The sequence below is a fragment of the Nannospalax galili genome, unplaced genomic scaffold, assembly GCF_000622305.1.
Source record: "Nannospalax galili isolate Female #2095 unplaced genomic scaffold, S.galili_v1.0 scaffold945, whole genome shotgun sequence".
Lineage (NCBI taxonomy): Eukaryota > Metazoa > Chordata > Mammalia > Rodentia > Spalacidae > Nannospalax > Nannospalax galili.
In genome coordinates this window covers 240879-267817 of record NW_008352650.1, presented here as the reverse complement: position 1 = coordinate 267817, position 26939 = coordinate 240879, and the positions used below count along the sequence as shown (strand labels likewise).

Genomic DNA, 26939 nt, shown 5'->3' with positions numbered 1-26939 from the left:
AGAGATGGCTCAGCAGTTAAGAGCTCTGGCTGCTCTTGCAGAGGACCAGGGTTCAGTTCCAGCACCCACAAGGTGGCTAACAGCCGTAACCCCAGTTCCAGGGATCTGATGCCTTCCTCTGGCCTCTGTGGGCATTACATGCACAAATGCTCTTACATACATGCAGGCAAAACACTCATAAAATAAAAATAAATTTTAAAAATGTTTTGACTAGGGGCTGGAGAGATGGCTCAGCGGTTAAGAACACTGACTGCTCTTGCAGAGGACCAGGGTTCAGTTCCAGCACCCACAAGGTGGCTAACAGCCGTAACCCCAGTTCCAGGGATCTGATGCCTTCCTCTGGCCTCTGTGGGCATTACATGCACAAATGCTCTTACATACATGCAGGCAACACACTCATAAAATAAAAATAAATTTTAAAAATGTTTTGACTGGCGTTCAGATCCCCAGAACCCACACAGATGCCAGTTGGGCTTGGTAGCACATCTGTAATTCCAGCCTTGGAAGGCAGAGACGGGATCCCTAGACCAACCTGGCAGCTCTTGAGACTAGCAAGATGGGTGAGCTCTGGGTTTGATTGAGAGTCCCTGTCTCAGTGAACAAGGCAGAAGGTGGTTCCCAACAACCCCAGACCTCCATGTGCAAATGCACACACGTCTGCCCACACATATGTAAAACATGCATACATGCATGCACACCACACACATGAAAATGGAAAACGAAAAAAAAAAGACTATATTCTGAAAGAATCAGAGGAAGCACCTCCCTGGGTCTTCAGACAGGCGTCCCGGTGGCCGGTTTGGATCAGGTCAGGTCAGAGGCTGGGCTGTGCAGCACTGGGGACATGTCTGTGCAGTCACCCTTTCCGCTTCCTCTTGGTGGCCGCTGACAGGACACGCTGGAGATGTGTACCAAGGAGCTCGAGTTCAAGTGCATCCTCTTCGCCCTGTGCTACTTCCACGCAGTGGTGGCCGAGAGGTGCAAGTTCGGTGCCCAGGGCTGGAACCGGTCATACCCCTTCAACCACGGGGACCTCACCATCTCCGCCGACGTGCTCTACAATTACCTGGAGGCCAACCCCAAGGTGAGGTGTCCCGACCCACATACTCCAAGCCACCCTCCCCATCCAGAATGGGGGAGACATAATTTTTTTTCGTCACTACCTGGGCCAAGGTGTCTCCAGGTTCTTGACATCTATTCAAAGAACTGAAAAAGCAGACAGACAGAAGAAGGGCTAGAAATTCTGTTGGAAAGCAAAGCAACCATGTAGATCAAATACTCTGCAAATGAGCTGAGGGCTCCTTGGGTCAGAACACCCAAAGGCCCCAGGCTGGGTTTGCGTCTGAGGCCTTCCTTTGGAACGGGAGGAGCTGGTTGTAAAGGGAAGAATGTGGATGGTTCTTTAGCCTTTTAATTTTTAAAAATTTATCTTTATGAGTGTTTTGCCTGCATGCATTTAAGTTCTCCCTTGTCATGCAATGCCGGAGGAGGCCAGAAGAGGGCCTCGGATCCCCTGAACTGGAGTTACGGATGGTTGTTAGGTGCCATATAGGTGCTGGGAACCAAACCCAGGTCCTCTGCAAGAGCAGCCAGTGCTCTTAACCGCTGAGCCGTGTCTCCAGTCCCTGGGTCTCTGTTTTGATTGACAGGCTTGGGTTATATCTCTCTAGTGCATATGTCTCTTCCCTTGATGCATCTGACTTTAATCATGTGCATACCCAATTATACATAGGCATCAGATGGTAGATAGGGTCTTCCCTAAGAGTTCACTCAGAGGACAGTTTGCCTTACTGCACATACACCGAAAACTAGTTCAGGTTGGACTGGCCCCCTGCCTCTCATACACAGATATGTTCTGAAATATGTTTGAATGGAAATTGACTGTCAAAGGGCAGGTTGCCAGGTGTTGTTAGGAGAGAGGTTTGTGCACAGCCCAAGCCATAATGGAGTCCCCATTTGCTAAGCTTTCCCTGGCTTGCCTATCTCTTCCATCCATCCTTTCCTCTCTCCTGTCCTTCCTTCTAGTAGATCTTTGTCTTATACTTAAAAGATGCCAAATGGTTCCATAAGCCAGAAGAAATCTGAAGACACAGGCTCTCTACGACCCACCAACATCACTCGGCAGTTATTGCCCGGCCCCCCACCTGCCCCAGCTGTGAGCTTTCTCTCACCTCATCCCCCAGAAAGCCCAGTGCCTGGAGGCACAGGCAGGGTCTGGGCAGTAAGCAGGATTTCCCAGGTGCAGGGCTCACCAGTGTCCAAAGGCATGTCCCTAAAGATCCCTTTAGAAGAAGAGCCTTCTCTGTGTCCTCACAACAAATGGAAATAATCTCCGAAACTGTGAACGAGGGCAGAAAAAGATGCAGAAGTCAGCCGGGTGTGCTGGCACATGCCTGTAATCCCAGCATTCAAGAGGCCCAGGCAGGACGATCTCAAGTTTGAGGCTAGCCTGGGTTAGAGAAGGATGACTCTGTCTTAAAACCAAAGCTAGGAGCTTTAGTACATGTGGTGGTGGTACATGCCTTTAGTCCCTGCACTCAGGAGGCAGAAGCAGGTGGATTTCTGTGAGATTGAGGCCACCCTGGTCTACATAGTGAGTTGCAGACCATCTGGGGCTACAGAGACCCTGTCTCAGATACTAAAACAGAAACCAAAACCAACAAAACCAAAGCCAGGGATGTGGCTCAGTGGCAGAGCGTTTGCCTAGCATGAACAATGGTTCCGTTCCCAATACTGGAAACTGAGTCTAGCAGGCAGGGTATGGGGGTCAGACTGCAAACCAGCAGGGGCTGGGCTGGATACAGACTGGGGTCACATGCGGCCTGGAGCTTGAACACAGGTCCAGTACCAGACTGTGGGATTTGAATGCGAGCTCTACTGTTCACTGGATGGGGCCCCTCCCTGAGTGGCAGCTCCATCTGTAAGGCCTAGAGGCTTGTCCAGCCATCTGTGTGCTGGAGCGAGCAGTGCTCCAGCTTTGTATGGTCATCGGTGCCCAGTGAAAGCTGCACGCACACCAGACTCAGCTTTTGTTTGGCCCCCAAATTCAACACCAACAGAGACAGTGGCTCCCAAGAAAACAAAGCGCCACGTGCTCTCTCACAGACTGGGAGGGAAGAGGGAGCCAGGCAGTGTGTGGTGCAGGACAGCGGGTGAGCCTGAGTTGCAGAGAACCTGGCAGGGAGGCCTGGGCCCAGCCCCACCCCGGGTCACAGTAGGGAGTAGTTTTGAAGCCAGCTCTCACTCAAAACCTCTCTGAGCCTGCTTCCTCAGACAGAACAGGGGTGACCTTCTGCCTCAGAGCCCCAGGGGTCAGATGAGGAGAACGAAGTGTCAGCCTGGCTTGTGAAGCGAATCTCAGGGAATTTCATGGGACTCTCCACTCCCACGTCTAAGGAAAGCTCAGTGAGTGGCACCCGCACCTGCACTGTGCCACAAGTCTGTCATCTCTGCACTTGGGAGGTGGAGGGAGGAGGATGGGGAGTTCAAGGTTATCCTCAGCTATAAAGCAAGTCTAAGGTCAGCCTGGGATGCATGAGACCAGTGAGGTAGGGAGGGAAGAAAAGAGAGAGAAAGAAGGGGGGGGCAAATGTGGGTGAAAGGCCAGGAGGATGGAAAGACACTAAGCCCAGGGCCTGGAGAGATGGACAGTCCCTGTGGGCAGCCTGAGAAGGTCCAGCGGGAAGGGCTAGCCTGAGGTCAAGACCCTCCCTCCCCACACCTAGGAAGCCAGCAGAGTCTGGGCAAGAAGATACAGTTCAAGCCTGCTGTCAGGGCAACAAGCCTGGGGCACAGTTCATTATCCTAGTTATTTGCCCGGCCTGGAAGGCTCAGGGGAGGTGCCACTTGCCTGCAGGGACATAATCACCCCTGTGGGCAATGGGACAGTCCTTTGGTATATTTCATCTATGACAACTGTAAGCGAACTCTGTGGGGAAGACTAGGGGCAGGACAATCTTACCAGGATTTTGTGAAGACCTTTAGTCCACCCTTCCCCATGCTAGCACAAGGGTTCCGAGCTGCTGAGACTGTCATGTCCCGTGGTGACAGGCATGTCCTGGCATCCCCCGTGTTCCAGTGAGCCTACACTGGCTGACCTTCCTCCACCAGAGCTCAAGGGTCAGGGGGCACTGTCCCCTCTGCAGACTCTCAGCCCCACATTCTCCCTCAAGACACAGGTCCTGCCTGATGCTAAGTGGTCACTGCTAGTGGCCAGTGTGGCTCAGGACACCTGAAGGAGGGTCCAGTCAGGTGGGTTCACTATGGACCGTCCATAGCTATCTTCAAAAAGGCCTTGTCGCCTGTCCCTCTGAGGAACACCGCGGGGATTCTGTAGACAGGTGACTGACCACCTGAGCCACCTGACCCCTGGCTGAGCCACGAGGCAACAGTGGGGCAGAGAGCTGAGTGGGGCTTACTCCCCCTTCCTTTAAAAAGCACGGAAGCTGCTCAGCAGAAACTTGAGAAGACCCAGCAGAGAAACGCTTTGGAGTCAGAAGATGGCAGTTCAGGGGCAGAGATGGCTCAGAGGGGACCACTCTTGCCATACAACTGTGCCAGCCTGAATTCAGATCCAATACCCATGTAAAGCCAGACATGGGAAGGTAACCTCCCATGTAACCTCCGCACTCCTTCAGCCAGGTGGGAAGTACAGACAGACTTCCCCAGAAGCTCGGGGGCCAGGGAACACACACATACACCACACAAACATACAACATACATCACACACACACACACACACACACACACAGTCTCTCTTCTCCTCTCTCTCTCTCTCTCCACAGATTTTTTTAAATGAGAATTCAGAGCAGATAGATTTTAAAAAATAATTTATGTGTATGAATGTATTGCCTAAATGTAAGTGTACTTGTGTCATGCAGTGCCTGTGAAGGTCAGAAGAGGGCCTCAGATCCCTCGGAACTGAGTTACGGATGGTTGTTAGCCACCGTCTGGGGGCTGGGAATCAAACCCAGGTCCTCTACAAGAGCAGCCAGTGCTCTTAACCACTGAGTCATCTCTCCAGCCCTGAGCAGAGAGATTTTTAAGAAGTATTTATTGTACGAGAGTTTTGTTCATGTATTTAAGTGCACCCCTGTGTGCAATGCCCACAGAGGCCAGAGAGGGTGTCCGATTCCCTGGAACTGGAGTTACAGATGTTTGTAAGCCACCACTGGGATGTTGGGTACTGAAACCAGGTCAAGAACAGTCAGTGCTCTTAACCCGTCGCCATCTCTCCAGCCCCCAGGCATGTTTTGAGTGACAGTTCTCGAGCTAGATAAATGGTCGATGGATTATTTCATGGGAACTTAACAGCTCTCCTAAGCAGCACAGCTGAGGTCACAGAAAAGTCACGCCATCCTTGGGGAAAATCCACAAGAAGGAAAGCGGGGGCCAGCCAAGCGAGCGTGGGCACTGGGCCCTACAGCAGGGCTGCCCACCCGGCAGTGGGAGCCACAGAGAGGTCTGCAGGCTCGGGACTGGCCACAAGGCAGTGTCTCAGGAATAAGATGCCAGTTACAGGTTGAGACGAGCCTTGCGCTTAAAAGTGCCCGCCAGAAAATGAAAGCTAAACTTTGCTCGTGGCTCCCACCTGTGGCTCCTGGCTGCCCTCGGGCCGGCTGTGGGCGGCAGAGCGGGCCACACACCACAGAGCAGCTCCTAGGTTTGTGGGTGAGAAGACACAGGAGCCAGGATCTGAAAACCGGCGAGCGTTGCAGCAAAGCAGGCTGAGAAGTGAGAGCAACAGCCAGAGGGTGGGCTGAGGGGAGGCAGAGGCAGGGCCGGGGAAACCCACTGGACCCCACAGGAGAGCTGGTGCAGGTTGTGCGCAGGTCTCAGAGCCTGGCATTTGTTCTGGAAGCCCCAGGAAGCCAAGGTTCTGGCTGGACTTGCGCAGTGCACACCTGCTCCCACAAACACTCCAACCCTCCATCCAGGAGAGCTGGTGCAGTGACCAAATAGCAAAGCCAGGACCGGTACAGCTGGGTCAAGTGACCCACTAGGGATGTGTTGGACACATGACTGACTAAACATTTGGCCAAAGGAAGATGTGGGGGGTCCGGCACCGACCTCCGAGAATTCAACTGCCATGTGCAGGACAGACTGGGGGGCAAGACAAGAGTCGGGGGTTACAGGTGGCCTGTGATGCCTGGGGCAAGAGCCAGACCAGAAAGCTCACAGGGGCCAGCCCTCGGGGTCGGACACTGTGGGGCTGGAGGAGGGAAAGGTGCCCCTTGGGGACCCCAGCAAGCAGCCTGGGGGCAGGCCCTGCCGAGCCATGCTGACTGCCCAGTCTCACCATCTTCTCATAACTGCCTTCTGCTTCCTAAGGTGCCCTGGGATGACCTCCGCTACCTTTTTGGTGAGATCATGTACGGCGGCCACATCACAGATGACTGGGACCGCCGGCTGTGCAGGACCTACCTAGCAGAGTACATCCGGGTGGAGCTGCTGGAAGGCGAGGTGCTGCTGGCCCCCGGGTTCCAGATCCCCCCCAACCTGGACTACAAGGTGAGCAGAGGGCCAGTTTGGGGGCTCACTCTGTGACCACGGGAGCAAAGGCCAATCCATCCTGGCTAGATCCGTGTGAGGGGAGCTCTGTTAGCCTGTCAGGGCCTGGGGATGTGGTTTAGTTGGTGAAGTGCTTGTCCATCTCCAACACTGCATAAACCTGTCATGGTGGTTCATGTCTGTAATCCTAGCTGGAGGTGGAGACAGGAGGCTCTGGAGTTGAATGTAGCCCGTTTGAGTTCAGTCTGGGTTACATGAGACCCTGTCTCTAAAACAAGGGGCTGGAGAGATGGCTCAGTGGCTAAAGAGCACTGGCTACTCTTGCAGAAGACCTGGGTTCGAATCCCAGCACCCACATGGCTGCTAACAACAGTCTGTAACTCAGTTCCCTGGGATCTGATGCCTTCTTCTGACCTCTGTGGGCACTGCACCACATGGGAGCATTCAAACAAAAAAAATAAATAAAATGAAATGAAATATTTTTTGGCCAGGTGTGGTGGCATGCGCCTTTAATCCCAGCCCTCGGGAGGCAGAGGCAGGTGGATCCCTGAGAGATCGAGGCTACCCTGGTTCACATTGTGACTTCCAGGTTGGCTGTGACTTGAGAGACCCTGTTTAAAAAAAAGAACTGACAAAAAGACAAAAAAAAATATTATTATTTTTAAAAAAGGCCATCTAGTAACAGAGCAAGAATCCAACTGCCCAAAGTGCAAAGCAGTGTGTGTGGCCTTGGGGAGGGGTGAGGATTTCCTTTTTATGTTCCGGGGGGGGGGGGGGGTAGGACTGCACAGAGCACAGGAGATACCTAGTCAATGGCAGGACCTGGGCAGCCTGCTTACAAACCAGCTCCTCTCTCCAGGGCTACCATGAATACATTGATGAGAACCTGCCCCCCGAGAGTCCCTATCTGTACGGCCTGCACCCCAACGCAGAGATCGGCTTCCTAACAGTCACCTCAGAGAAACTGTTCCGCACCGTCCTGGAAATGCAGCCCAAAGAGACAGACTCGGGAGCAGGCACAGGCATGTCCCGAGAAGAGAAGGTAGGGCCTAGGATGTCCCCAGGAACAGGGGTGGGCAGGTGAGGGGGTGGCACTGTGTAGCCCTGGCTGGGGCTAGCACCTGTGCAATTGTCCTCCAGCCTTGGAAGCTAGAAGCTCTGGGATGGGGGTGAGGGTGGCCTACAAACTGGTCACCAGGTGTCGCTGGCCTAGTATTTGGAGCACAGAACTTTGGGGGAGCAGGGGTGGTTTTCCCAGGACAGGGAGCTCAAAGGATAGCCCAGGCACAGCCCACTAACCAGCACATGGTCAGAAAGGCTGAGTGTTAGAGCACTCACTGCACAGGCTTTCGGCTGCCTGGGTCACCTCAGGTCACCCCAGGAGACTCTTGACACCTGCACACTTTCTCACACATCCCGGGAAAGTTCTATTACAAGTCAGCTAAGTGTGGGACTGGGCAGCAGGAAACAGACCAAGATTGAGATCAAAAGTCCCTAATTGCTATCAGGCTCCAGATAGCAGGCTCTAATGACTGAAATCAGAAATCCGATGAGCCGTGTGTGGTTGACATCCACCACCGTAATCCCAGCACATGAGAGGCAGGAGGATCTCAAGTTCAGAGTCAGGCTGGGAAGCATAGCATAAGACATGGTCTCAAAAAAAAAAAAATACTGATGGATGGTGGTGATCACTATGGGCGTGGGCCACTGCGTGTGTGCATGTGTGTGTGTGTGTGTGTGTGTGTGTGTGTGTGTGCACATAGTGATGGTACAATCCCCACAGAGGACAGTGATCACCCATGGCAGGGCACTGTGTGTGTGTGTGTACGTGCTGGTACAGTCCCCACAGAGGACAGAATCATAAGTGACCACAGAGGGCCTCTCTGTATGGAGTAAGGGTAGTTGGGGGGCAATGACAACACAGTCCCCACAGAGGACAGAATCACAGGCCTGTGCCCATAGGGGGCGATCTAATGGAGGGCAAGAAGCTGGAGAACCTGTGTCTGATACACTGGGCGACCCTGGCCATGGGGCAGCCCTTGTCAAAGGCAGCTGTGTCATCGTGTTTCTGACCATCCCACTGGCCTCTGCCCTCCGGGGCTCCAGTCTCTCCACTGGTCAAGATGCCCTGACAGGGGCTTGCTGGGGCTTCCAGGTGAAGGCCGTGCTGGATGAGATCCTTGAGAAGATTCCAGAAACCTTCAACATGGCTGAGATCATGGCGAAAGCTGCTAAGAAGACACCCTACGTGGTCGTCGCCTTCCAAGAATGTGAACGAATGAACATCCTGACCAATGAGATGCGGCGCTCACTGAAGGAGCTGAACCTGGGGCTGAAGGTAAAAACTGAGGGCCATCCAGGACATGGGCACAGGGCTGGTCTGCAGAGGGGCACTAGTCCACCTTGGCTGGTTCCTGGAGATTTGCTGTGCCACCACCCGACCCCTTCGTCCCCTGATCGGGAGTCTTCCACGGAGGCTAACTGCTGCCTGGCTGGCCAGACCCAGGATTTCTGGAGATGCCACACAAAACCACAGCGTGCCGATGACTCGGGACACACGGCGGGGTTGGGGGTCTTAGGAATGTGGGGGTTCTCTGCCATCCTAAGCACATAGCTCCCCAAACCTGATCCCGTTCCTTAGGGGGAGCTGACCATCACAACTGACATGGAGGACCTATCCACTGCTCTGTTCTATGACACTGTGCCCAAGACATGGGTGGCCCGGGCCTACCCCTCCATGATGGGCCTGGGAGCCTGGTACGCAGACCTACTGCTCCGCATCAGGGTAAGTCATGGGACCTGTCTTAGTTTGATTCTCCATTGCTGCGACAAAACACTCTGATCAATAGCAACTTGGGAAGGAAAGCGTTTATTCAGCTTACATCTCCCAGGTCACAGTTCATCAGGGAGCCCAAGGTAGGAACTCGGCAGGAACCTGGAGGCAGGAGCTGGAGCACAGACCATGGAGGATCAGTGCTTACTGGCTTGCTCCCTTGGCCCCTGCTCAGCCTGCTTTCTTATGCAACACAGGCCCACCTGCCCAGGGGTGGCACCACCCACAGTGGGCTGGGCCTTCCCACATCACTCATCAAGAAGATGCCCCTCAGATATGGTCACAGGCCAGTCCAATAGAGGCAATTCCCCAATTGAGGCTCCCTCAACCCAGGTGTGTCAAGTTGACACTAAAGCTATCCAGCACAATTGACCCCTTGTCAACTTGACACACAAACATCACTATTAAACCATAAACTTTCCAATTTTTGTCCCCAAGACATGATGTTAACATTAATATCACAACATAAGACAGTACAACCTTAAGAACCCCACAGTCCTTAAAAAAATCCAAACACTTAAAAGTTCATAGTTTCTTTTAAAAGTCTCTTAACTGTGTACTCCTATAAAATCCAAAACAAGTACTGTCTTATTTCAAAGGGAAGAATCGGGCACACCAAGCAAAACCAAAGCCCAGCAAAGTAGCTCGAGGCTGGACATCTGTCTGGGATTCACACACGATCCTCTGGGCTCCAAAGGGTAATGGCAGTTCCACTGCTCTGACTCTGCCATCCACAGCACACTCAGCTCATCTCACAGACCCAGGCCAGCTCCATGCCACACCTGCCGCTGTCCTTGGTGGTTGTCCCATGGTCCCGGCATCTCCAAAAAGCTGGGGTCTCCATTGAAACTGAGGCTACACCTTCACCAATGGCCTCTTCTTGCCTCTTGGGGTGCAAAGCCTCAGATTCTCTCCATGACCTGACCCCTTCGATCCTGGGGTCTTCACTGCAACTGAAGCTGCACTTTCACCCATGGCCTTTCCTGGCCTCTCAGAGTGCCAAGCCTCAGCTGTTCTCTGTGACCCCTTCACACTTTCAACACCAGAACAATGCAGGAGACTCTTATACATTACCAAGTCCTGCTTCCAGCTAGAGATGGAGGTTCAGGTCCCCTCTGTGTGCTGATCCTAAGGAAATACCTCCCAGATTTTACCATAGTGATGCTGGTCTCTTCTTACTTATAGCTGATTTTTCAGCCCCAGCTAACCAGCATCAATTGTCCCAGTAAAGCAAAGGTTTTACTTCAGGGTCTGGTCTCTTCTTAATCAGAGCTGATTCTTCAGCTCCAGACAACAAGAATCCACAGATTCTCAATCCAAAATCTCACACGAACAGCCCTGATAGTCTCCGTTTCCCTTTGAAGCTTCACAAGCCAGGACTCCATCATCTACAACTCTTTCAGTGTAACTGTTCCAAGCTCCACAGCAACAAACTGAGCACGCAATGGCTTTTCCAGCCCAAAGTTCCAAACACTTCCACAGTCCTCCCTAAAACACCAAGGTCAGGTCTGTCACAGGAATACCCCATTCTTGGTACCAATTACTGTCTTAGTTTGTTTCTCCATTGCTGCGACAAAACACTCTGACCAATACCATCTTGAGGCGGAAAGGGTTTATTTGGCTTATATCTCCTGCATCACAGTTCATCACTGAGGGAGGCCAGGTAGGAACTCAGCAGGAACCTGGAGGCAGGAACTGGAGCACAGGCCATGGAGGAACACTGTTTACTGGCTTGCTCCCCTGGCCCCTGCTCAGCCTGCTTTCTTATGCAACACAGGCCCACCTGCCCAGGGGTGGCACCACCCACAGTGGGCTGGGCCCTCCCACATCACTCATCAAGAAGATGCCCTTCAGACATGGCCACAGGCCAGTCCAATAGAGGCAATTCCCCAACTGAGGCTCCCTCAACCCAGGTGTGTCAAGTTGACACTAAAGCTGTCCAGCACAGGACCCCAGAATCTTAGGAGCACAGGATCCACAGCCCTGGAGGCCCTGCCCACCACCACTGCTGGAACAGATGGGAGGCCTGGCCCAGCCCCTAGGATATCTGACCATGAGCATGTGGCGACAGTGGAAACCCCCCTCATGTGATGTGATGAAGGTAGTGTGTCTCTTCTGGACCCCAAACTGCTGTCAAGTGTCAAGACATTTCCTCTTCAGTCCTTCTCCTACCCCATTTAAAATGGGGTGAGACAGAACATTCTGGAAGGCTGCAGACTCTCCTATGGAAGCTAGGCCTCAGCCTGCTCAGCCACAGCCCAGACCCGTCCCCCATCCCCGCCTCCCATCCACGCCCTCAACAACTACTGTTTCCTGCCAGGAGCTGGAGGCCTGGACAACGGATTTTGCTCTGCCCACCACGGTGTGGCTGGCTGGTTTCTTCAACCCGCAGTCATTCCTCACAGCCATCATGCAGTCCATGGCCAGGAAGAACGAGTGGCCCTTGGACAAGATGTGTCTGTCTGTGGAAGTGACCAAGAAAAACCGGGAGGACATGACTGCTCCCCCCCGAGAGGGCGCCTATGTGTATGGACTCTTCATGGAAGGTGACTGGGTCTGTCCCAAGAACTCCCAGTCAGCTGCACAAGAAACCAGCTCTTAAGTGTAGACAGGCTGGGCATAGCTGGAGGCAGGTGGGACACACAGCATAGGCACGTGAGCCGGCAGCTCAGAGCTGCCCTAAACCCTAGAGAAGGCTTCTAAGCGTCAATAATCCCCTAGTCCTACTACCAAGGAGCACAGGGCAGGAGCACGGGACAGGAGCATCAGGCAAGGCCAGTTCCTCAGATCCATCCAACCAGTCCCATTTGACACCTAACATCCCTGTGAAGTATCGGGACCAGGCCAGCTGAGGCTCAGACACCCTGGTTCCCACATCAGCCAGGACAAGCACAGCAGTAACTGTTCTCCATGTTTATTGTGGGATACTACACAGGAAATATGAACATCATTAAATAGGATGATGAGACAGAGCAGCAGACAGGGTTTACATAGGCACATACACAGTTTACAGCATACGTGCACTCCGGGTAGACATTTCACACGGAGTCAGGGATCATAGCTGCAATCATCAGCTGTGTTTCCAATTTCCTGCCACTGAAGGCTGAGATGAGGCTCTGAAAACACAACGGATCTGTACAGACGCAGCCCCAGAGCTGTAGTGCCAGGCTGTTCCTCAGAGCCGTTAGCACACGCACAGTCCGCCAGCAGGTCCTCAGTTCACACCTCCGTGTTTGGCACGTTCAGCCCCTGGCACCTGGCCAGAACTTTTCAGGGGTCACGGGATACTGGCCTGTCCCTGAAAGGTTGGGGAGGTGCAAGGCCAGGCCTCTCCCTGCCAGTGCCTCGGTGCCAGCACTCCAGACAGCTCAGGCCCACCAGGGCTGCCCTGACCTCGCCACACTGCCCCCACAGGAGCTCGCTGGGATACCCAGACCGGAGTCATCGCCGAAGCAAAGCTGAAGGATCTGACGCCAGCCATGCCCGTCATCTTCATCAAGGCCATCCCTGCGGACCGAGTGGAGACCAAGAACATCTATGAGTGCCCAGTGTACAAGACGCGCATCCGAGGCCCCACCTACGTCTGGACCTTCAACCTGAAGACCAAAGAGAAAGCAGCCAGATGGACCCTGGCGGCTGTGGCACTGCTCCTGCAGGTGTAGACGCCAGGGCCAGACCAGCAGCCTGGCCACAACGCCATCCCAACCAGAAATGGCCTTGCAGCTGTCCCTTCTTTACAGGAACTGATGGCTATTTCTGACTCTTACATAATCTGGCACACCTGGACTACCAAGAGGGTGGAGGTGGGCGAGGGCAGGCATGGAAGGGGTGCTGTAGAGTAAAACGATCACAGTCACTTGGCTGTGCCTGGCTGATTCCGCTTAGTGCCTGATGTCACCCAAGGTCTGGCACAGCGGGGAGTGAGGCTCTGTCCCCAGTAGCCAGGAACAAGCCTCCTAGGGAACAAACCCCAAACCTTGACTCCCCGGGAGCCAGGTGTGTTTAACTTACACAAGCAGTACATGGGATTAGGACGCAGTGCTCACCTTTGGCCTGATGCTGTGCAAAAAGCCCCAAGCCCCACAGCAAGGGCATAGGGAGCTCCCTCATAAATAGGAGTGGCCATGGTGTGGGCGGTGTCCACACTGCCCAAGAACAAGAACCTTTTGTAATCACAGCAGTGCCAGCCTCCGCCCCACAACCAGAAAGAGCAACCCAGCTGTTTGGCAGCTGCTGCTCCCTGCTCAGTCCCACTGCCTAGGGCAGTGGAGACAGCAGAGGCCACTGTGACCATGGGCTGTGCCCAGCTGTGGGATGGCCACTGGCTACTCAGTGGCTGCTTCCACCCAACTCCAAGGCCCAGAGGGAGCTCTGGGTAGTGAACCGCAGTCCCAGCATAAGGAAAACCAGGCTCCTCTCCTGGATGAGTCCTTCAGCTTGAGTTTGGGGCAACTACAGGAGAAACACCTGCAACCTGTCAGAGAGGCCAGCTCAGTACCATGAACACACATGCACACGTACACATGCATACACACATACATCCTGTCAGAGAGGTCAGCTCAGGATTATGAACACACACACATGCACACACACCCTGATGCCCACATAGAGCTGTTAGGGTTGGGGACGCGACCTCTTTACACAGTGGGCACCTGCCAGTTGATGGCAGCTACAGGTAGCGCTGGCTGAAAGGCTGCCCTGAAAGACCAGGCCTGGGCCTACTGTTCACGTCTGTCCACCTGCAAGCCTGGCCCCACTGGTCATGACTGTCCACCTCAAGCCGAGCACCTCAGCAGGGAGGGTACAGCCCAGGCCTCAGACACAGCAGGCTGATGCCCAGCAGAGTGGCCAGGCTGCACACAAGAGAGGAGACTGGAGACTAGGATCCCGGGGTGACAGGACAGCCCCCAAAGCCCAGAGCTCCTGGGGAGCAAGGAGCAGCCCCATAGCCCCTCCCCCTCTTCCCAGACAGAAGGAAGGACAGAGCAGTTAAAGGCCAAGCCTGGCCACTGAGCAACTGCCTCTCTCTGCGGCAGAAGGGTCACTGCAGCCCCGCAGCCGACAGCCAGCAAGACCCCAAGGCAGTCCCCGGTAATAACCACAAAATGAGCTTTTTTTCAGTTTTGCCTTTGGAGCCTGAAGTGCAGCAGTAATTTATTCCACACACACACACACCCTGCGTAGTTGTCAGACAAAATTATCTCCGAACTTCCCAAGGATGAGTCAAGTCACCTGTGGGCCCCACTGCAGTGGCGAGAAGGCAGGGGTCTGGAAGAGACACTGCTGCCTGGGGCAGAATTAAGGAGACTGGATCTGAAGAGCCAGAGGGACAACCTACCCAGGACACCAGCAAGGCCTGAGCAGGGACCAGAGGCAGCGGAGAGGCAGCTCAGGAGGGCGACTTAGGCCAGCCTGCGCCCGGGGCTTTCCACTCTAGCCCTGCAGAAGCTGCAAGCGCTGTGTACGCCTCTCTAAACACAAGCCCAGTGCCCTGCAGTTCCTGTGACTCCCATCACTTGCCCCACAGGATAATTTAATAGTGTCCCTGAAGGCAAACAGCACTGAGGGGCTCTGCTCTGTTCTCAGACAGCCGGCAGCTGCCCCAGCTTAGGCCAGGTGTTCCCAGCTCTGGAGCCCCAGGTGCCACGATCAGGCTGTGATGACAAGGCCAGCTGGCGACTACAGCTCAGATCTCACAAGAGGTGACCATCACAGCTGTCGGCCACAGGGGGTAGAAAGGAGCAGCTGCTGCCAGAGGCACCCAGACACCCTGGAGAAGAGGTTGGGCAGATGAGCAGGCTTCTATAAGGCAGGGGACGTGTGGAGGTGCTATGTGGACCGACAACACGAGCTGCCAATCAACCAATCATATGCTGGAGACCTTATTTGAATCTTATGTCAAACAAATCAAAAAAACGAAAATGAGCCGGGTGCAGTGGCACACATCTACAATCCCAGCACCTGAGGCTAAGGTAGGATTGCCACAAATTGAAGGCCAGCCTGGGCCAACCTCGGCCAACCTCCCTGGGATTACGAACATCTTCTGGTCATCCGACAACATGAGGAACTCTGGCTGAGTTCTGTACCAGGTGCGATACTGGCACAGCTGCGTCCACTTTAGGAGGACAACCCCATGCATATGTGGTTTACAAACAAGGGATATGAGTGTCAGAAGGAACGAAGCAGGGGCTGCCAGGAGGGGAAGGCAGGAATAAGCCGCACACTGTGGGTCTCCGAGAGCTATCTCACTCTCTTTGTCTAGTGTTATTTAAAATAATGAGAAAAAACTACGTGATGTAAAGCAAGTCTTAAGCAAGGCATGGTGGCACACGCCTTTAATCCCAGCACTAGGGAGGCAGAAGCAGGTAGATCTCTGTTCAAGACCAGCCTGGTCTACATAGTGAGTTTCTGGCCAGCCAGGGCTACAAAGCTTTCCAAAAAGTTGTAGCTGTGGGAACAGAGAGCAGGAGCTGAGAGCCATGCAAACATATGGACATAGGGCGTCATTAAGAACCCACACACCAGCCAGGCGTGGTGGCGCATGCCTTTAGTCCCAGCACTTGGGAGGCAGAGGCAGGCCGATCTCTGATCTCTATGAGTTCAAGGCCACAAGGCCAGCCTGGTCTACATAGTGAGTTCCAGGACACCTGGGGCTACGAGGAGACCCTGTCTCAAAAAAGACCAAAAAAAAAAAAGAACCCACACATCATCTCAGGCCCAACTCCTCTGTGACCCCCTCACCCTTCCTCCCCACAAGCCAAAGCAGAGGCACCAAGGACTGACCCTGTGGGGCCTTCAGGGTATATTTGGGGTCCAGAGGCCCCATGGGTCATGATGGCCAGCCCTGCCCAGACCTGAAGAGCAGGGCAGCTCAGGGACCTTCATCCATATTCTTACAAGGCACTGGCTCCTGGGTGGACAGTGTAGCCTATGACTAACTGCCCACACATCTAGAACATCACACTCACCATCAGCACGTCACAGAAACGTCAAGGAGACACAAGACAGCAGCCCCAAGGTCTGGCTCAGCCACCACCTCATCCTCTAAGCTGCAGCTGACCAGGCAGCCAGCCAGAGCCACTCTCAGTCCAAGAGCTCCTCCTCCACCTGATCCTCCTCTCCTGGGAATTGTCCCTGCGGGGCCACGCACATGAGGGAGGAAGGACAAACAGACTGCCCTTCTGCTCCCTGGGCTCCTGAGCCTCCCAGGACCCCTGGGCAGGGAGAGCAGAAGGCACTGTACACCCCCGTATGTACCCAGCCCAGAGAGCAGAAGGCACCTGAGAGGAGGTGACTGAGCTACAAGGGTTAGCACCCAGCTTTACAACCCCTGACAGCAGCTGTCCACAGACAGACACTGCTCTGTGCCAAGCCAAGGACACAGTGGAAGAGCCCTCAGGGTCCAGTCCCTGGAGCACTTCCTGACCTACTATGTTCCCAGCAAAACCACGTAGAGAGGCAGCACCTGTGTGTCTTCAGAAGAAGTTCTTGATCAGTGGAGTCACCATCTTCACCCACAGCTTCACCTGCCGACCTGGCTGCTCAAAGGTAGTGGAGGACACGCCGCCTGAGCGCAGGTAGAGCTGCTCTTGCTCCTGAGGAAGAAGCACACACGGTGGATTGGCCTGTGACTCACTCAGACCAGCCCGGACAACAATTACACATTTGTGAGACTGATCAGAGATGCTGCAGATGCTCCAGCAGCAGGGGCCCAGCAGACACTGCCACACAACACAGACCAGCTAAGACTGGCTTCCTGGAACTTCAGCCAAACTGGCTCAGTCTCAAAACTTCTTTGATTTAGCTAAAGAAATATACCTGGAGGGAAAATTAGTTTAGAAGTTTATCCTCACTAAATGAACTAGTGTAAGTTAAAATAGTAAGGAACTGGACAGGGGTCCTATTCAGTGGTATGTGAGCCTGGCATGTGCAGAGGCTTTGGGTTCCAGCAGGCACACTTCCTCTGTCAAACTGCAACAAGGCCCTCTGCAAGGCTGGCATCCCGGCTAACATACATGGGTGATGCAAAGGGTCCTTTCTAAGCCTGACAACAGACATAAGTCCTGAAGAGGTCTGCCTGCATGTTCACCCCAAGAAAGCAGCTCTGCACTCAGAACCAGCTGCCAGGCTTCACAGACTCCTGTGGCAGCATTCACAGTGGGAAAGGCCACCCAACAGTCACTCAGGAACCACCCAAAGCAGCAGTGGTCCTGTACTACCACACCACGGATGGCAACACACAGGAAAGTTCATGACACACAGGCGAGAGAGCCGGACAAGGAGCCCCAGAATCCATGACCCACTAAGGCTCAAGTCCCTGACACCCAATGTGGAGCATTTTCATGTAGTCCACACGCATCCTCTTACAGTGTTGGCCACTGTGCCCAGGGCCTTGTGAATACTAGGCAAGTGCTCTCTCTACACAGAACTATAGCTCCAGTCCCCCCACGCTTTAAAAAAAAACAAAAAAAACTCTAAGCACCTAAGGCACCAGGCGCAGTGGCACACACCTTTGATCCCAGCACTGGGAGGCAGAGGCAGGTAGATCTCTGTGAGTTCAAGGCCAGACTGGTCTACGTGGTTCCAGGCCAGCCGGGGCTACAAGGAGACCCTGTTTCAAAAATGACCAACAAAACAAAACAAAACACCTCTAAGATAGCATCTCACTAAGTTGCTCAGGGTGGCCTTAAACTTACAATCCTCCTGCCTCAGCCAGGGAACTGCTGGGATTACAGGCCTGAGCCACAAGGCCTAGCTCCCTCAGACATGAGCATGTGTCTCTGCAGGCACCTGTGTGCATGAGTGCACGTGCCTGCAGAGCCCAGAAGAGGGGGTCGGATACCCCTGGAACTGGAGTTACAGGCAGTTTTGGGCCTCCTGATGTGGGTGTTGGGACCCAAACTCAGGTCCTCTGCAACAGCAGTACATGCTCTTACCCCAGCCCCTCACGTACTTAACCCCTGAGCCCCCTCACGTACTTAACCCAGCCCCCTCACGTACTTTTCACTCAACTTGAGGCTGTAATACCCAGAACACCTACTACAAATGCAAATGTAATTAAAGAGCGGTACCGCTCTGTTCAGGGGACAGTAAAGCCTGGGAGCATCTGTGCGGAGAGAGGGTTCCTCTGGGCATTCCCCATCCACAGGTGGCTGAATCCTTGGACTTGGTATTTACGGACGTGGAAGACCAGTAAGTACTCCTAATTCCATTCTCTTTCTTTTGTTTTTAAAGGTACATTTTCTTTTTAATCATGTATATGGGGGGTGCGTGTGTGTGCCCAAAGAGGCCAGAGGCATTGGATCCCCTTAGAGCTGGAATTACAGGGTATTGTTGAGCTACCTGGCGTGGGTGCTGGGAACTGAACTTGAGTCCTCTGGAAAAGCAGTACATACTCTTAACCACTGAAACATCTCTCCAGCCCCATTCCACTTTCTAACAAGTTGTATGTCTCCATAGGCTCCCAGAAAAAAGACAGGTAAGGGTGATTAAAATGAGCTCCAGTCAGTGAATTAGTTCCTTCTGATTGTTGCAGAGAATTCTATACTTTCACTTTTAAAACCAAGTTTAAAAACATGCATGCATGACCACCAGAGTGCCAAGTTCTGGCCTCCCTCTGGCCTCCATCTAGCAGAGGGCCTGAGAACCCAGGGGACTGCCTGAGAGCCCCTGGATCCTGCCTCCACGTGGTGCTATCAAAATACCTGAAGGCAAATCCTGAATCCATCACTCTAGAGTCCAGCCTTGGAAGATAAAAGAAAAATGAGGAGGAACCCAATAGAGGGATGCTTTTGGAAGCCCTTGTGAAGAAATTCCAATGGACTCTCATATGAACATTTGAAAATTGCCCTGTTCTGACTTTTTTCTAGTTCCCTGTCTAGAACTTGTAATGCTAATTATTCTTGCCTTTACTTCTCCTTCGCATCTCCTAGTCACGATTCAAAGACTTTCTTCTCCTCCAGTTCTGGGGTGCCCAATGCCTTCTTCTGACAGGCGTTCCATGACATGCATGCCCTTAACACACATGCAGGCATAACACACACAAAAATAAATAAAATATATGGGACTGGAGAGATGGCTCAGCAGTTAAGAACACTGGCTGTTCTAGCAGAAGACCAAAGTTTGAATCCCAGCACCCACATGGCAGCTAACAACTGTCCATAGCTCTAGTCACAAGAGATCCAATAACCTCTTCTGTCCTCCATGGGTGTTGTACAACATGGATGCACCTACATGCAGGCAATACGTGCATACACATAAAATAAAAATAATAAAAATTTTTTTTTTAAAAAAAAGGAGGTAGGAAGGCTAGGCAGTTAAAATGTCCTTGGGACTGTTAGCAACATACTCTGTTCCAAAGGCCAAAAATGTCAAAAGCATTTGGGAGCTTGTATCTAATCCTTAAAATATTGTAGGGTTACCTCTTCAGAGGGGGGAATGTTGGAGTAGCCAAAAGCTCCATAAAATAAACAAATGAAAGAAGAAAAGAAAAAGAAACAAGTGATGGGGAGATATGGGAGGTGTTGGAGGGGAGGGAGTGGGCGTGGGTTTGATCAAAACAACTCATACACATGTATGAAATTCTCAATAAAGTTTTTGTAAAAGTTAAAAAAAAAAGAAAATACAAATAAAAATATACATGCAGGCTGGTGAGGTGGCTCAGCGGGTATAGGCTCTTGCCACTAAGCTTGACATCCTGAGTCGGATCCCCAGAACATACAATAGTGGAAGAAGCTGACTCCTCAAGGTGTCCTCTATTTTCCACACTCCTGCCACAAACACACATATATACACAAACACAAACAGTTTGATAACAAAATAAAACCAAAACATATACATGCATGGCCTGCAATCCTACTTCAATCCTACTTCAGATTTTTGGGAGAAACGGCTGTTGTTTTACGAACAATCTACTGTAGCAGAAGCCAGCATGGGGAGACGATCCTCAGCAGCAACTCCAACCCAGAGAGTAGGAGGATGGAACCCTATCCCAAGACTGCAGAATGTGTCCAAGGCTTTGCCCACAAGGATGGAGTTTGGAACCTTACAACATCTCTTCCTGCACCATCCCTACACTCTCGGCCTTCATCACCACGGCAGCATCCTGGGGCTCCTATCCATGCCCCACAGCTGGCTTTTCCATCCCGGTTCCACACGTCACAAACACAAGCATAACACTCTATGGGATGTGCCTGCGGAGGAGCCGGCTTTGGTCTCAAGTGGCTGGTTTGCAGAAGAACACCCAGCCAAGACTGCAATTAAATTACCAGAAATGCTTCGGTGTCCTCAGACTCCAGAGCAGGGATGGAGAAGGAAGTCAGCTGGTGGAGGTCACAGGGCTGTTCAAGGGAGTCGCTCTTGGGTCATGAGTGGAAAACTGTTCTCTGAACAAAACCAGGAAGCTTTCAGTTTTTATTGTTTGCACTAAGTCAGGGGAGGGACTCTGGGCTCTGATAAAAATATCTCGTTTTTCCAGCTCTATGGGACACACAAGGCCCTCTCCTGAGCCCCAGGATAACTCCAGTTGGGCTTCTGAGTACGGGGACCATAGGCTGCAGGGACTTTGAACTGGGGTTGGGCATCAAGATCATGTAGCACTCAACAACCAGGCACTGGAGAGTCAGGCCAGCTGCAGGCCTTGAAGCATGCTGCAGGATACAGAAGAACCATCCAGAAGCACCTTCTACTCTTCACAGACACAGAATCAACACCCTAAGAATGAAGCCCCACAGCAGTAGCTGCTGGCCTCCCAGTCACAAGCCCCTGGGACCCAGGTTTGGGAAGAAAACATCCCAAGCATACCATTTGAGAAATCAGCAGACCATAGCAGCCTGGCCTTTCTCAAGATCCAGGATGTGGGTTTACCTCCCCAACTCAGGAAGTGGGGATGGGTCAGCACCCGGACTCAGGGCACAGGCCTGGGTACTTGCTCCCCAGACCAGCCCAGATTCCCCCAGAACTCATCTCTGCCCTTGGCCAGAATCATTAACAGTGATTCCCATGGAGGCATGTACACATGGCCCTATACTAGTGACAACGTTGAGAGCTGCAGGCTGTCTTCCCCACAGCAAGGCTCCCAGGCCAGCTGCTACCTATTAGGGGAAGCCTTCAGCATGTGGGGCCTTCCTTAGTCATTTGCCATAGTCTTTCTGCAGGGGGACATCTGCTGGCAAACCCAGTCATCCCACTGGCCCCCAGGCATGGCTGCTGTCACTTCCTCTTGCCTGGTCATGTACCCCTTACTGGCACCTGGCCCCTCATTAGCGACAAGATTTCCAGACACAGTAGCAGGTCCAGAGAACAAGGCAGTGACCACTTCCTTGTCCATCAGCAACGGCTCTGACAGCTCAACAGCAGTGACTCCCCAAACTCTGGTATCTAAAAGTCAGTGTGTGGGTCAGTGAGAGCATGTGCCACACAGGCCTCACAGCCCAAGTTCAGTCCCTGGAACCCAAGGTAGAAGAACGACCTTCCATAGGTTGACCTCTAACCTCCACACATGCCTTGTGGCACACACACACCACACTCATATACAGGCCTCCTGGCACATGCCCACCACACCCATACATAGGCATTGTGGACACACACACCACACTCACACAGGCCTTGTGGCACACACACCACACACACACAGGCATTGTGGCACATGCACACCACTCACACAGGCCTTGTGGCACACACACACCACACCCACACAGGCCTTGTGGCACACACACCACACACACACAGGCCTTGTGGCACACACACCACACACACACAGGCCTTGTGGCACTCACACCACACCCACACAAGCCTTGTGGCACACACACCACACCCACACACAGGCCTTGTGGCACACACACCACACACACACAAGCCTTGTGGCACACACACACATCCCACACTCACACACACACAGGCATTGTGGCACACACACCACACATACACAGGCCTTGTGGCACTCACACCACACCCACACAAGCCTTGTGGCACACACACCACACCCACACACAGGCATTGTGGCACATGTACACCACACTCACACACTCATCCCCCAACACACAACAACGACTATGATAAAGTTGGTATGCATGCTCCTGACAGGGTCCAGTTGGGAGCAAACGTCTTGCACTCCAGGATTCCAAGGGGTCTCTAGCCCATCCCATTAGAGAGGTTCATGCAAAGGACACAAACTTTGGAGACTAAAGCACATGGCCTCACACGTCTGGGCACTGCTGCAGGCAGTCAAATACTGAGTCATGAGAAAGCATGATGAATTCTCAGAGCTTTCTGTTATCTCCAAACATACCGAGGGCAAAGCCACTACTGACCCTGACATTCGCCCTCATCCAGGGAGACTGGACCCTGTCCTGCAGTACCACATCCCTGTGAGGAACCAGTGATCTCTTCCCGCAAAGCAAAAGGAAAGGTCCCCAGGAGGGGTACAGGCCTATCCCAGCAGCTGCAGTGGTTAGGGCATGGCCTTCCAAGGTTTCTCTCAATTTAGGGGGGGACCCAGGGTCTTTCAGTCTGCAGTCTCACCACTGTCTCGACTGACAATGGCCAATGACATGGCACCAGCTGCACCCTTATGCACCCAAGACTCTCCCCACTTCAACCAACCTGATGGAGTTGCTGCTGCAGGGCTCGGCTCTCTGTCACAATGGCAATCTGGGCCTCCAGGTCCCGGTGAACTGACCTGTACCCAAAATTAGGAGAGCCAATCAGCGTGAGACAGGGCAGGCTGCTCCCTGCCAGGTACAGCCAGAGGCCTGCAGGGAAAAGGAGACGTGCAGACAGAGGTGAGCACAGCATCTGCCAGGTCCTTGATGCCCACTGTCAACCTAGGAGGAGAGCAGGACAGGCAGGGAGCCATGAGGCACCTGGACCACACCAGGCTGCCCGCCCGCCCGCCCGCCCAGGTGCTGATCCGCCCACCCAGTACAAGCTGTTCTTCAGACTCTGCTGCTCCCTGAGCAGCCTGGTCCAAGCAGGTCAGGAGCTGGAATCTTCAGGGGAACTTTGGCGATGCTGTCCCTGGGCTTCTCTGACACCCCTGGCTCCAACTGCTCCCTGAGCCACTCCCTAGAGCCCCAGCTCTCTGTAGCTCAAGCATGTCTCCTAGGAGCCTACAAGGAAGAGCAAGCAGCAACTCCCCTCACAGCAGTGACCATCCACCTTCTCCACCTCAGGACACCAGAAGGTGTCGGTGTCACTCGGACAAGCACTGGCCCCGTCCTTGCCAGAGGCAGGCCAATAGAGAACCACAGTCACAGAAGCACAGGGCAGCACAGGCCCACATAGGGGGCAGCACAGGCCCTTTCTGCAATGAAGGTCATGGGTTCTAGCAGAATCTCTTTTTAGATTTATTTTTATTGTTTTTAATTATATGTGTGTGAGTATGTGCACAAGAGTGCAAGTGCTTGCAGAAGCCAGAGGCATCAGCTCCCCGCCCCCCAGGTTGGAGTTATAAGCAGTTGTGGGTCACCCAATGTGGGTGCTGGGTGCCACACCCAGATCCTCTGAAAGGGCAGTCAGTACTCCCAACCACTGAGCCAGCTCTCCAACCCCTCTAGCAGAAATCTAAAGGATCAGCTGGGATGACCACGGCTGGTCCCATTCCACACTCAATTCCACACCCTCCCCAAGTTCCAGGGCCAGCTTCACAGCCCAGCCTCTGACAGAATTACTTCTCCTAAAGAGATTGCCCCAAAACTAGCCTCCCAAGGACATGTGCTACCCAGTACTTCTTCCTCTTCAGAACATCCTCTTCAGAGCATGGCTGGGCCCGGCCTTTACCCTCTGCAGTACCCCTACTAGCCAGAGAAAGTTTACACCCAGCCAGCATCAAGACCAAGTGTTCCCAGGCCTCTGCAGGTCTGCACTGGGCCAGATCCCCATGGCTTCCCACCACAGCTCTTCCACAAACAAGACCTCACAGTGGGCCCACAGGCCCATGTGAACATCACAGGCAAGTGGATGGTATGTAATGCACACATGCTTCTAAAATAGACGACCACTTCCTAATGCTCACATGAGCAGAGCAGTTTCCAAGAACCTCTTGGGTGAGAGGTGACAAGGGCCACTGCTTATTCCTGTTAACGGGTGCCTGGCCCTAGAAGGTTACATCAAAGCCACTTGCCTGACTTGCTTTATCAGCAGGGCCTCTGGCCTTGCAGGCAACTGAGAGGCCACCAGAGGGCAAGTGTCCCTTCTCCCTGGCAGCTCAGCTCAAATGACTCAGCTACCCAGGGGTCCAGGCCAAACCTGCTGTCCCACACCACTGGCTCTTCACATGCTCAGGCTCCCTCCATGCCCACCTCAGTTTTCCCCAGAGCACGGAGCTGGGAAAGGACCCAGGGCAGGCATCCCTGCAGCCTCAGACCAAAAAAGGGCAGAGCTTCCTCCCACCAGCCACTGCAGGGCCCAGCTTTGCCCATGACGTCGGCCTCCACGCAGCATCTTCACTGGCACTGCACTGGGTCTGCTCAGTGCGACTTGCCAACCAGCCTCCTAAGCCAGCTCACGTGAGGGCAGCCACTATGCCCACAGGTGACAGGGTCAGGCTAATCTGCACCCTGCCACTGGGACCCTGCCATCCTAAGGCTTCCAGACCACAGTCTAGTGAGGAAGGGAAGGAGTGCCAAGCTCCTTTTCATTTGCAAACTCTTGGAACATGGGCTCGTTCTCTCACAGGGGTCCACAGGGTCACTGCTGGAGGCAGGTAGCATGGCTGCCTCTCAACCTGTCATTACAGACTCCCAGCTGGCTGTTCATCTGCTTGCACACTGTCCCTACAAATACTATGTTTCGTATATAGAAGAAAAAATGTTTCTCTAGAACCCCCTCCCTGGGACACTACTGTCCCTACGAGGAAGTGACCTCTGCTTCCCTCTACTGCTTCCTCACAGGCACATGCTGACAGATCACATTCTACCCTATATTATCAAGGCCCAACTCCTCACTGCAGGAGCCGACCTTTGGGCTCAACATCTCCACAGTTCCAGGAACCAGCAGGAATGACAGGCTGGGGAGGAAAGTGATTTGGGAAGTGGACTAGGGGCAGGACTGTTCCTAGCCAAAAGAAGTTCTGCAGCCCTGGATACCACAGCAAGTGGGGGACAGGGAGGCCACTGCAGCCACTGCCACACCTGGCACTCACCACAGAGTACAGCGTAGGTAAAAGACAAAGAGCTGAACTTGAAGCCCAAAGACTGCAGCTGCCTGAGAGAGCGGAGATGGTCCTACACATGCTCCTGCAGTCAATCTGAGCTCTCTGTGAGAAAGCAAGAGAGGCTGGGGTGGGCTGTTGGTATAGTGCTTGCCTAGCATGCACAAAGGAAGCCCCAAGCTTGATCCCTGCACATGTGAAATTCCAGCACTCAGGAGGCAGAGGCAGGCAGATCTCTGTTAGGCCAGTCAGGACTACAAAAGACGACCCCATCTTAAAAAAAAAAACAACTGCCAGGCGTGGTGGCACATGCCTGTTATCCCCAAACTCAGTAAGTTGAAGCAGGAGATTTCATGTTTGAGACCAATCTGGGCTGCAGACTGAGTTCCAGGCCAGCCTGGGCTAACCTGTAACCTAGCATGTAGGAAGTAGGAGCAATGGGATCAGATGTTCAAGGTCAGAGGTATAGCAAACGAGGCCAGCCTGAGCTACACAAGACTCTCTCTCTCCTCTCTCTCTCTCTCTCTCTCTCCTCTCTCTCTCTCTCTCTCCTCTCTCTCTCACACACACACACTTACTTTGGCAAACTCAGAGACAGATGAAGCCCTGTTGAGTGTGTGCCTATGCTATGGACAGTGATCACTTGGAGTGTGTCCCAGGAACTCCGCATGGCCAGATGCTGGGAGCAGCTCTTTCTCCATTGGAGCCTTCCAACTCGGGAGCCAGGGAACAGGGTAACTGAGATACTTCATCTCCCTTCCATGGTTGGGCCCTACCTGTTCCCAGCAGGTGCTTCCAGGCACCTTCCTACAGTATGTACACAGGGAAGACTGAGGGCCAGGAAGAGGAAACACATTTCTGGTACAAGGCCATAAAATGGTTATCAAGCCCCAATTCCTCACCCCAGGGCCTGACCTTTGGGCCTAACATCGTCATTCCAGGAATCAGAGACCTGGGGAAGGAAAAAGTGCTTTGAGAAGTGGGGGCAGGGCTGTTCCCAGCTAAGAAAACTCTACTCCTGAGTACCAGGGAGACAACTGCAGTCATGTCCGGTGCTCACCACTGCCCAAATACTGCTCACGTCTATGATCCCAGCCTTGGGGAGACTGAGGCAGAAGTCTTAGTGATAGAATGTGTAAACTGCAAGAGAGTAAGCTTCCTTACAGGAATTCCTCAAGGTAGCGAAATGGTCCAAATTGGCAGCTTGGCCTTTGATCAGGCCTTATCAACTGGTCACTTTCCTGGCTGACAGAGACTGGGTACAGGGGCACTTAACTCCTGCTGTGCCATAGCCTGCTCTGGCTCCTGGACTTATCAACTGATCACTACAGGACTGTTTGCAAAGTCAACCTCAAGTACCCCAAGGACACTGACACACCTGACAAATTCCTACAGTTGTGTTCAGCAGAGTCCGTGTATAAAAACTATGCTCTGCTCATGCTTGCT

The 26939-nt window shown here is 53.2% G+C and overlaps 2 protein-coding genes across 7 annotated transcripts in view; one reads left to right on the top strand and one right to left on the bottom strand.

Moving 5' to 3' along the window:
- Positions 1-16800, top strand: part of Dnah17 (dynein axonemal heavy chain 17) — a 137513-nt gene extending 120713 nt beyond the window's left edge. Inside the window, exons 68-74 of the mRNA XM_008849677.3 lie at positions 893-1084; positions 6331-6510; positions 7370-7552; positions 8666-8848; positions 9152-9295; positions 11664-11889; positions 12758-16800. Coding sequence (XP_008847899.1) covers positions 893-1084; positions 6331-6510; positions 7370-7552; positions 8666-8848; positions 9152-9295; positions 11664-11889; positions 12758-13005 — 1356 coding nt within the window. The 3' untranslated portion in view covers positions 13006-16800. The remainder of the gene's footprint in view (positions 1-892; positions 1085-6330; positions 6511-7369; positions 7553-8665; positions 8849-9151; positions 9296-11663; positions 11890-12757) is intronic.
- The window catches only part of Pgs1 (phosphatidylglycerophosphate synthase 1), a 46116-nt gene continuing 31418 nt past the window's right edge, over positions 12242-26939 (bottom strand). For 2 of the 6 annotated variants that reach the window (XM_029554353.1, XM_008849644.2), the window contains exons 8-10: positions 22946-23094; positions 16809-16938; positions 12242-12850 (exon numbers count right to left, since the gene is read on the bottom strand). In XM_029554353.1, the coding sequence (XP_029410213.1) occupies positions 16819-16938; positions 22946-23094 (269 nt within the window). In that variant the 3' untranslated portion in view covers positions 12242-12850; positions 16809-16818. Of the gene's footprint in view, positions 12940-16808; positions 16939-22945; positions 23095-26939 lie in introns of all 6 variants that reach the window. The other 4 variants (XR_003846524.1, XM_008849645.3, XR_003846523.1 and 1 more) reach the window with 4 other exon arrangements.